This window comes from Hypomesus transpacificus, chromosome 23, assembly GCF_021917145.1.
Source record: "Hypomesus transpacificus isolate Combined female chromosome 23, fHypTra1, whole genome shotgun sequence".
NCBI lineage: Eukaryota > Metazoa > Chordata > Actinopteri > Osmeriformes > Osmeridae > Hypomesus > Hypomesus transpacificus.
In genome coordinates, this window is record NC_061082.1 from 6,068,988 (window position 1) to 6,080,374 (window position 11,387).

At 46.5% G+C, this 11,387-nt stretch overlaps 2 protein-coding genes across 2 annotated transcripts; one reads left to right on the plus strand and one right to left on the minus strand.

Moving 5' to 3' along the window:
- Positions 1 to 2,122: 2,122 nt before the first annotated feature.
- Positions 2,123 to 6,686, minus strand: dnajb11 (DnaJ heat shock protein family (Hsp40) member B11). Its single transcript, XM_047047087.1, has 10 exons — positions 6,516 to 6,686; positions 5,859 to 6,015; positions 5,056 to 5,153; positions 4,652 to 4,784; positions 4,379 to 4,521; positions 4,144 to 4,226; positions 3,893 to 3,950; positions 3,694 to 3,805; positions 3,331 to 3,490; positions 2,123 to 3,203 (listed from the first exon to the last, which is right to left on the minus strand). The coding sequence occupies exons 1-10, from the start codon at positions 6,587 to 6,589 to the stop codon at positions 3,139 to 3,141; spliced, it is 1,083 nt and encodes a 360-aa protein (XP_046903043.1). The 5' UTR covers positions 6,590 to 6,686; the 3' UTR covers positions 2,123 to 3,138.
- Positions 6,687 to 6,737: 51 nt separating this feature from the next.
- Positions 6,738 to 11,131, plus strand: tbccd1 (TBCC domain containing 1). Its single transcript, XM_047047086.1, has 8 exons — positions 6,738 to 7,123; positions 7,738 to 8,075; positions 8,428 to 8,589; positions 9,049 to 9,165; positions 9,359 to 9,608; positions 9,764 to 9,950; positions 10,082 to 10,585; positions 10,883 to 11,131. The coding sequence occupies exons 2-8, from the start codon at positions 7,740 to 7,742 to the stop codon at positions 11,112 to 11,114; spliced, it is 1,788 nt and encodes a 595-aa protein (XP_046903042.1). The 5' UTR covers positions 6,738 to 7,123; positions 7,738 to 7,739; the 3' UTR covers positions 11,115 to 11,131.
- Positions 11,132 to 11,387: the final 256 nt, after the last annotated feature.

An 11,387-nucleotide genomic window follows, 5' to 3' on the forward strand; every position in this document is an offset into this window, starting at 1 on the left:
TTGAATCAGTACTAATATGGCCCCATTCATATGGTCCAGCAGCTGGAGAATTTTTCAGAAGTGACCTGCTGGGATGCTGCCAATACAATGACAACAATGGCAACTTACAGTACATGGGTAGGGGTTCGTGTGTTTGCTGTCCAATATGCAAATTGACGGTGAAAGTCAGATTGATCTTTTATGACTGATAATAGCTGAACAGCCATGTTTTGTATGTATGGACATGGATTGGAAGTCTACGTAAGAGACGATAGCTTTGCTGACTTGACATTGCCTGACATGCTGTCCATGACTCTGTTTTTCCTCATGATAGGTGGTCTGCATCACTGTTTGTCTCACTCTGGCCTCCAGCCACCCCTTCCTGAGGATGTGGGAAGCCCAGCGAGCACAGTCCCTTTTAAACAACAAAATGCCTCATTAGACGACAAAATTGGGTCAGAAATAAATAAATGTTTGAGGTGGGAGAGACAAAGATACATACAGCCGACTGTGTTTAGTACCCAAAGGCATTCAGCATAAACAGCAGCTCGTCCTATATAACAGAAGGGCTTAGTCGCCGGATCGAAAAACCCAAAGCCACTTTTCCTGCCCGCACTTCCCATAATTAGAGCCCCACAAGTCACTGTTGAATAGTTGAGGCTTTTCTCTTTGAGGCCACTGGCTTTTATTTAGCAGTGCGACATACACAGGCGAGGAAGGTTCATCCCCAGCGGTGTTCAAAGCTGTGGTGGGCTGAGGACACGGCTGACAGGCATTACTCCTTACAAAAGCTGCCTTTTGTTTGCTTTATGCTCTGATCCCACAAATTGTAGGCTTTGTCCATCAACATTTCTTTTTTGGGATAACCTTTTTTTTCTCTCTTTCTTTTTCTCCCTTTTATACTGGAGGGTGTACATTGATAACCACACAGGGTTACATGACGGCTGTCTCTTGGATTCATTCCAGCATACTGTTATTGTTTTATTTATTTTTTTACAAACGTGAAAAGTCCCTTGTAAATGTTTGCAAGATAACTTTATTTTTCATGAATGTAAATACAATTTATTATCGATGTACATTCCAAATCATAAATATCACTCCTTTCTACTGTCTGTACCACAACTTCCCATTACACCCTCGGCCTTGTAGCTGGTTAGGCTTCATCAAGGTAGCCCACGGCCAAGTCAGTGCTGGTCACAACACATCACCCACAGGCACCATTCGCCTCCTCTTCCTCCTCCTCCTCCTCCCTCCGGCTCAATGACCCCTCAGCTTGTGCCTCTTAACCCCTGGGCAGCGCTTAAGGACTCATTAGCCTCAAGGTCAAGTGGGATCCTGCCTGCACAACGCAGAAGCACATGGAGGAGGAGCACATTGACATTTTAACCCACCCAGTCACCAGAGATCAAGGTAGACCATAAGGTACTGTGACAGGTGGGAAACCTACTGCAGCGCAAACGGGGTGCTGTGAACAATATCAGAGACAATGCTGCCCCCGTGTGGTTTATGACGGTAAGTACACAGACTTGGTTTTAAGTGGGAATCTCATGCCAATGGAATGAAGGGGCTTTCAGAGGTCACCTTAGTGAGATGAGCAACATCACCAAAATATCTAACTGCTTAAAGTGAGACTATTGAAGACCCGTAAGATGAAGGCTAATGGGTTGGATACTATTTATCAAGCAGGAATGATGACGGCTAAGGGACTAGTGATGGCTTATAAAGGATTACAATGCACCACAGCCCTGCTATGGGTGTTTAACACTGGCCTCAAACAAAAAGCATCCCCCAAGTTCGGAAGGTGTGTGTGTTGGTGTGAACTGAGCCAGCTACTTTTACAGCTGACAGTAACAACTTTGCAGTTGACAAGAAATGTTTGTGTCTGACAGACCACACACAGAAATATCAGGTATTCTCTTGCACACTTTACATCCATATCTAATAAAGCACACTCATGCAGACCTTTAAACCCTCCATGTCAGCCTACAGACATCAACTGAACATCCATGCTGGCGATGTCTTTACTGTACATTAAGCACTAAATCAGCAACTACAGCCTAATAGATCTGGCCACACTTTCTATTACCACTTAGTTAGTGCCAACCTATCTAGCTCAAGGACATCATAAACATAAGAGCCAAGCCAATATTCATATAAACTTTTAATTGAATTTTCAATTGAAAAGTAACATTTGTCTATTCCAGTAGAGCACTCCGGAAAATCGGCCAGTTTATTCACAGTTTATCCCTTTCTGTTAGGAGGAGCAGTCCAGAGACTAGGCTGGGGAGGAGGAGCCAGATTCAAAGGGGTGGATGACAGCCCCAAGGGGACATGAGCGTTGGGAGGGAGAGGGATGGACTTCAACACCCCGGGTGATAGATGAGGATGTTGAGGACGATGAGGTCACTCCACTGTGGCACGGCTGAAGAGGTCAACTCTGGTTACCGTTGCCTTAAAGCAGACACACAACATACAAACCCCTTCCACTACCGAGAGAAAAACACTAAATCTGTACATAAATGTGAAAAAGGTTTGTTTCTTCCCTCCATATTTACACAATGCATACTTCATGTTTGGCTTGTTTACAGAATAGTGACAATGGGGAACCACGTCACCATTTTTTCATCAGTGAATAGTGTCTAACTGCCTGGGGAAACATCCTAAGAGCCTAAGAAAGGGATGACAAGCCCTCTGGAGTTTGATAGAAAGTCAATTATTTGATCCCGGGCATGAACCGAGATCCAGAGCCATCAGAAGTGACTGCTGTTGTACAGAGGCCATTACTGAGGTGGGTACGCAGCACTGAAAGTAATAGTCTTAGCGATTGATACAGTGCTGGACAATAAAGGTTCTTTGATGTGAACATCTCAAATGCTGTAAAATGAAAGTCATTTAAGAATTGAAAAACCAAAATAAGGCAATAAAATAAAAAAAAGCTTCACTGCTAATTAATATTATTTTAGAAAATGTTGCCACTGTTAGAATGCATGACATTTAAAAGGAGAAAAACCACAAATAAATTCAACCCATCCTGAGAACAAGTCCCCCCAAATAAATAAAACCCTGCCTCCTGGCCTCTGCTCGCTCAGAGTGTGTGTGTGTGTGTGTGTGTGTGTGTCGGAGACAGAGCAATCAGTCCACACTCTGTCTTTTGATGGGTCAGTATCCCTGCAGGCCATTGTACACCTTCTGCACAGACGCCTGTTTCAGGAGACTCCTCACACCTGGAGCAAGAACAACTGGAATCAGTGTCAAAACAGACATCCAAATGAAAAGACCCCCCAGTAAGAAAATCCTTCAGTTCCTCCCTCCCCCTGCAGATGTCTCCCCGCCCATCCAGCTCCTCCTTACCGTCTTTCTGCTGCTCGTCCAGCTGCTGCTGGGGGAAGTCCACGTCGAAGGACACGATGAGGGAGCCACGGATGTTGTTGTTGTCAAAGTTGGGGAGGCCCTCTCCCTTCTTCCACAGCCGGGCGCCAGGTTTGGTGATCTTATCCCTCACTATGTGCACCTGGAGCACCAGAAGGAGAGGGTGGTCCAACACACCGTACAACTCACTCCGTTCACATAACATTTGGATCGTATTTCATTTGAATAAAATCAAATTTGCGCACGACACAACATACACACAACATAATTTTGTGTCGCACAACTGATGTGATGCAGTCAATCTTCTGCAGCAAGGTTGTGTTCCTCAGCTTCTCTCTCCCTCACCTTGTGTCCGTCCAGATGTGCGATGACCATCTCAAAGCCCACCAGGGCCTCCACTAGAGAGATAGTGACGTTGGTGTACAGGTCATCTCCTCGACGCTCAAACACTGGGTGCCTGGAAAGAAACACAGACATGAACAGTTACTTTAAAACACCTAAACATACTATAGCTAGAATCTTAATAAGGGATATGGGCTCGTACTTCATGACTTTGATGCGGAACCGTAAATCCCCAGGCTCTCCATCAATGTGCGGTTCACCTATGGATACACAAAATTATTATCCGCACAACAGTTAGCCTGAACACCACTGCAAAATAAATCCTCAAACTGGGGCCACGCTACACTATTCTTTCTATCTTGAATGCTCAATAAACAGATTTTCAGTTTCTTCTGTGCACACATCTAACGACCAAATGTCTTGACCTGTATTAGACTAGTCAGAGAAACGTACCTTCTCCAATGAAGGGGTACTCCATCTCATCCCTCACCCCCTGCTCAATCTCCACCTCCAGAGTCCTCTCTTCGTTTACTAACCTGTGGTCATGGAGACAGTTAAAGCACACCTTGACTACACACATCTTTATTGACATTACTGGGTTTATTGTTACAGCATCCTCCATCTTAATTTAGAATCTCTTTAAGATGCCCATTGAGAAGTCAGTCTGAAGTGCCTGCATGTTACTCACTTGATATTAGGGCACTCATCGCAGACCACTTCCTGGGTCATCTGGAAACGGCCAGGTCCAAGCTGTGTGGTCCTCATTTCCTGTCTGCAGTTGCATTTCCTTTTCCCAGGGGCCTCCTTGGCAATGGGCTTGTTGCGCACAACCTAAGGGGTGCATTCAGGTGTATTAACGACACTGTCAAAAACCATTAGAGCAGGGGTGTCAAATCCACACCTGATTCAAATGAACGGGTTGTTATCAAGCGCATTGTTTGACCGTCATCAGAATGCATACCTCTACAAAGTTCCCAGAGTACACCTCTTCAAGTGTGACCTCCAGGTCGAGGATGATGTCATTCCCCCTGGGGATGTTTCTGTCCTGTTGTTGCCGGTTCCCACCAAACATGAACCCAAAATCGCCAAAGAAACTGAGAGGAAACAGGAAAAGATTCTCAGACTTTGCATGACATGGCTGTAACTTGTGCTTCTGTTTTAGTATCTTCATGGTAAGCCTCAAAAACCCAGATCCAAATCAGAAATTATTATGTGATATTAATATTACAGGTCTGGCCACCAGTAATAAATGAGGAAATATTGACATATTGAGAAAAGTGGAGAAAGACGTTCCGTTAGAGATCTGTCAAACGAAGTTGTTTGTCAACACAGGGAATGAAGATATAAACATTAACATGGGCCCACCTGGAGAAGATGTCATTGTGAGAGCCCTGGTGACCTTCCTTCAGCCCATCCTCTCCATATTTCTCATACTGTTTCCTCTTCTCTTCATCTGAAAGCACCTACACACACAAACATGCATGTTAACCTGCACAGCATAGGCCTACCTGTACCCTATTTCTAGGACACTGCATTATGATTTCGGATTATCCTTAAATTTCAATCATTGTGCGATGGCTTGAATAGAGACATCTTAATTTGCTTTGATAAGTGACATTTTAGCACAGGTTACAGCATTGCGCACATTTTCAGCGCACCAGTATCCTTCACAGAGCCGTTCCGACGGCTCCACGTCTTGTGTTCACAAGTACCAGCAGATCAAAGTCTAAGCCAATCAGATGCAGCCACACAGTCTACATGGCCAATCATACTCGCATATCGTTTCCAACAACATCCTCATAGGTCGCGTCGTTGGCTACAAAATGCTTTTGTTTCAGGTCCTCAAGCACTTCCGCAGTGTGAAATAGGATACCAAACTCTTTATTTAAACCTATAGCTATGGCCATAATCAAGTTGCATTTAGAAAACAACGCTGCACCTAAGCAGATGACTCTCAAGCATAGGACAGTAACTACCGTATATGCATGCACAGGTACATCCCCTGTTTTGTTAAGTGACGGTACCGGTTGCTGGTACTGTGGTCACGTTTTAAACAGCATTTTAAATCACTCAACAAAGATAGTTAAGTTATAAGAGGAACATATAGATTACTGAGGTATTAAGTACATTCAGCATCAACATCATTCTTATTCTTTGATTCTTGTTACCTCATAGGCTGCCCCCAGGTCTGCGAACTTATCTGCAGCTTCTGGGTCGTCCTGATTTCGGTCCGGGTGAAGCTGAAGCGCCAGTTTTCTGTAAGCCTTCTTTATGTCCTTCACAGTTGCAGACTTACTTACCCCTAAGATCTTATAGAAGTCTCGCCTTGGTAATTAACAGAAAGAAAATAAGAAAGATTTCACAAACTCTGATATCCATAATGTGACTGCCAGGGACATGAATACATAGGGCAGCTTTCTAGCTTTCTTTGTGTGCATAACTAGATCCCTGTATGGTACTTCACTGTTTTGGAAAGGGTGTTATTATGACACATATCCAGCTAGCTGGGTAGGGTACCTATAGCTAACTGGCTACATATGACTTGATATCAAAAGTAGAGCTAAAACAGCTAGCTTGCTAGTTACATCATTCAAACAAATGATGTCTGCTTAACATGATTTAGTGGACATAAAACATTCGCCGCTGTGAGAGATTACACAGTTCCAGCACGCAAGTTAGCGCTGTATCCCCTTTTGAGCGTTTTCACACGAGAGGAATGGGGTTCAGCAGCGTAGACCAATCACAATGAAACATGTGTACTTGCCGGCGACACTGTTCAACTTGCGGTGTGTCAACTGGCAGAATATAGAGGACCAACCACTTACCCTGCAAGCACTGCCGAGACAAAACACAGGAAAAGACAGCATAAACTGCACAAATTCATCCCTTTGACAGCCATAGATTCGAATATTTCTTCAGGAGGCCAAGAGAATACCCCGGCTTTTTGAGATTGCTTCCCTGCTGTCACTCAGCTTCCTTCTGTCAGCGGAGCGCCCGCCCAGATTCTGACCGATGAATTGCCTCTCTCGTTAATGCCCGCCCCCTCTTAAAGAAGTAAGACCTTTACTTTGATCTGGATAAACGTACGAATTGTTACTCTTAACTCATTTCTTCTCGAGTTAAATAGCGGGGTAGAGTTTTACGTGCATCTCAGATAGTCCTTTAAACATTTAATATAAATGCTTTGTAGTTGTGCAACCTGCCTCCGCAAAAGTCCTCTCAAGCGCGACCCCGTTCGGCGTGTGCAACAGATGAGTATTTGGACCAATGGAGCGCGCCAAATAGGAAGTTGCTGTTTGTAGAATGTGTAGTGGCAAAAAACATACATGAAAAATGGAAAATGGTTTTCAAGCTTTTATATTACACGTGAAATAAGTTTCAACATTTCCTGTAATACCGGAGGAACTACAAATCGTGTGGACTAGTACTGAAAGTGAGTGGCTGATTATGTTGTTTGGCTAACCAGCTAGCTAAACCAGCTAACTGTAGACTAGCTAGAGCTATCTGTTTTCCGAGGACACACACAAGCTTGATAGATTATAGCGAGGCTAGCTAACCGACTTGATCACTAACGGCAGCACCAAGTAAAGAAGAGTAGTTGGATAGTCTTGCTTGCTTCATAGCTTTCCCGCACATTGAAACGACTGTTGTTGTTAGTTGTCGGCTAGATAGCTTGCTGACAGGTTAGTCTATCTAGATTTAAAATGTTGTCATGGGAACCTCAGTGCATCCAAAGCCAGGTAGAAATAGGTAGCCAGCTGTCTGCGGCCAGTGCGGTAAGCAGTCACTGTAATGTTAGTTTGTGTATGTTGTATGTGATATTAAGACTGTTCCAACCTAATTTGGGGGCAAAGGATTTAGCTACAATTTCCATGTTCCAGAGAAGGGCCCTTTCACCCACCATCCACCAACTCCATTCAACAGTTCTAAACATAATTTCCTCTGCTTTCAGCTTTTGTGTCCCATTGGTGTAGTGCATATACCTTCAAATATAGTTTTCTAGTATTACCTGGTTCATCTAATACTTCTGTGAATGTGTCATTCCAGATATGGATTGCAGCAGTGACATTGTGAGTGTGTGGCCTCGCATGGAGCCCTTCCTGTTGGGAACACTGCAAGCGGCTCCTCCCACCAAGCTCAGCTTGCACTACCTGCGCAAGATGGCGTCCTACGTACGCCTACGAGAGGGCTGCTTCCCCATGCTAGGCTGGCCCATGTGGCGTCACATCGCCTGTGGCAAGCTGCAGCTGCAGGAGGACATGGCCTGGCTCTACTTTGAGACCTTTGACCTCCTGACTGGCCACCCCCCAGAGGAGAGACTGGAGTGGGCGGAGTCTTTATCGCAGTGCTCGTCACAGAGAGATTTGGACCGCCAGAGGAGCAAGGTGAGTGATGGACAGAGATCTGGATGGCTTCTCAGGTCTCAGAGGTTCTCAGTTTTCTTCAGTTTTGGGTGTCGGGAGGGACTGTGAAAGTATGCTATTATGTTCTCACTCCTATTGTGTGGTGATAGGGCTCTCTTACAGGGTGTATTGTGTAGGCTAGTACTCAGAGTTGTTATTGAGCTCTTAGAGTAACAAACTAATGCTGTGGTGCCAACATGCCTTAATGCTGTGTTCAATCTTTTTCACCCTTTAACTTTCTCCACCCATTCTCTCTCATTTCTCTCTCTCTCTCTCTCTCTCTCTCTCTCTCTCTCTCTCTCTCTCTCTCTCTCTCTTTATTTTGCTCTGCCAGTTGTGTGTGAACACGCTGCAGTTCCTTCTTTTCCTCTACATCCAACAGCTGAACCATGTGTCTCTTCGCACCTCTCTCATTGGTGAAGAGTGGCCCAGCCCCCGTGCCCGCTCACCTTCCCCCTCCTCAGAGCGCGAGGCCAAGACCAGCTCCCAAAACAAGGTCCTCACACACAAAAACACCATGCAATATTATAGTTCAGATTTTATTGTTGCACTACAGTTGAGATGTTGGGTAGCTCAGTGGTGGAGCATTTGACTGCAGATCAAAAGCCTGCATGTTCAAATCCTCACTATCCTGTACATTGCTTTTGGAAAAAAGTAAACACATTGTTACATTGTTAGTATTGTCACACTGCCTGGTAGAAATACAGACAGTTCCTCAGATCTAACTTCCAAACTATGGATCAATGTACTTTTGATCCTTGATTATCTGCTGCACTTTTTTTTACATGCACTGTTTCCATATGGCTTTGGATAAAAATGAAAACCTTGTAATATGTAAATGTTCATGGCTCAGATTGCCTAGCACAAAAGGCAACTTCAATAATGTAAACGGCATTGATGTAAGTTATTTCCACACTCCCTCATCATGATGTCTTTTCTGCTGCCTCACCAGTAGAACTGGGATGACCAGGCGCACCTGGGCTTCATCCAGAACCACCTGTGTGAGCTGCTGGAGCTGCTGGTGGAGCCCGGACAGCTCTCTGGCTCTGGGCAGGCCATCAGAGACAGCAAGGTCTGAGAGACATGATGTGCATTTGTTTTACAATTGTCAAATCAAGAGCTGTATTTTATCAGTCATACCTGCTTTTTTCCCCCATTTGTACGTCTGTGTCACTGTGTTTTCAAGCACCACCACATCACTTCAGATATTATTCTTGAATAGATTTGATTTACTGTCATTTAATATATGTGATTATGGCGTCCAGGTGTCTCTGGAAGCCCTGCCAGGCCTTAGCCTGCTGTTGGAGGGGACTGTGGGCAGTGGGCGGGGGGTCCACCCCCTCCACAGGCTGCTCTCCAAAGCACCCTTCCAGGCCCAGGCAGGCTTCTCCAAACTCAGCCGCTCCTTCCCCCTGCACCAGCTCATGTCCTGGCTGCGACAGACCCTAGTCCTCAACCCCTTTGGCATGTCCGCCTGCCTGCGTTCTGGCAAGAAGCTAGCCTGGGCCCAGCAAGGTGGGTTGCGCCCCCACAAGTCTCCATGGAGATCCGTGGCATTTATGCGTCCCATGTTTTACCGAAGCAACTTATGGTTGACTAGTGAAAAACCTTTTGTTGAGATGTATGTGTATCTGTCTGTGTTTAACTCTGCTGGTGTTTGTGTCCTGCAGTTGAGGGCGCTATGAAGAGAGCTAAAATTGCCCGGAACACCCACATGGCCCCTCCAGGAAGCCGCATGGTCCTCATGTCCCAGGTGTTTAGGCAGACTCTGGCCAAGGATTCAGAGAAGCTGGTGGGAGCCAATGTCAAGGTGCACCGCTGCAGCGAGGCTTTCATCTACCTGCTATCCCCTCTCAGGTCAGCTGCTCCCCTCAGATACTGAGTCATATTTTCGGTGTGCGTGATTTCTCTTACAGTATGTATGTAAAAACATGTATCTTATACATATTTCCCTTGGCTGTCCTGTCATAAATTGGCATGTTTTGTAGGTCGGTGAGTCTAGACAAGTGTCGTAACAGCACCGTGGTCTTGGGTCCAGTGGAGACCAGTGTTCACCTCCAGAGCTGTGATAACGTGCGGCTGGTGTGCGTGGCCGGCCGTTTGGCCGTAGGGGCCTCCTCGAACTGCACCATCCACGCCCTGACCCCCACCCGGCCCTTGCTCCTGCCAGGCAACACCGCTCTAACCCTGGGCCCCTTCCACACCTACTACCCTTCCCTGGAGGACCACATGGCCAGGGTGGGGCTGGCAGTGGTGCCCAATGCCTGGGACCAGCCCCTACTGCTGGGAGCAGAGGGCACCACTCTTGACTCGGCTTGCTACCGCCTGCTGCCCCCTGAGGACTTCTACCCCCTGGTGGTGCCTTTCAAGATGGAGGGGGACACATGCGAAGTGCCTGGGGGGTTGCCACCGGTGTACCAGAGGGCCCTGGAGAGTCGTGAGCAGAGAGTGCAAGACTGGCAGAGCACATTAATGGAGGCCAACCTCAACAAGTGAGTAACACATGAGTAGACTGTTTAGAGTGAGGCCACTTCAATTACCCAACTATTTTAGCTTTCCATTTTGACATGGGATGTCATTAGACAGGAAGCGCTGTATAGTGATTGAGCCTCGCTCCTTTTTAATGTGCTGTGGGGCAAGGGTGAAGCAGGAGGGATTATAGAGGAGTATTTTATGGTGGTAGTAATGATGAACTCGAAAGCATTATGGAGCCGTTTGTCTTATCAGAGAAGTATGTAAGGCTTTTGGTTGGTTTGGTCCTAATACGACATGTTGTGTTTGTTTTGTAGAGAACAGCGTCAACAGTTCAAGGCGCTGGTGGAGCAGAAGTTTCACGAGTGGCTGCTGGAGACTGGTCACAGACAGGAGCTGGACAGCCTTACCCCTTTCACCGTCTCCCCTGAGGACCCCACGGGAGACCAGAGCTCAGCTCAAAGACTACTTGAACCCAAGGCAAGGGACACCAAACAAAAAGGCACCAATTCCAGGCAGGCAATGGGACGGACGCCTATGGCTTGCTGACCTCGGGGGGGGGGGGGGGGGGGGGGGGGGGGGGGTCCTTTCACCGAGGTCCCAACAAACCTATTTGCTACTGGCCCACTAACAGGCAGCCATGTGTGCAGATGTTCCAGGCAGGCCTGGATCTGCTGAGCGGCACTACAGCCAGGATGGGGGAGAAGAAGTCTGTCATGGGCCGTAGCAGCCCTCAGTCCCCTCTTCTAACCCATACAATGTCTGTACCTTCTGCTTTCCCCTGAAGTATCCCCATGTGCTTCAAAGTGCCCAGGCACTCCT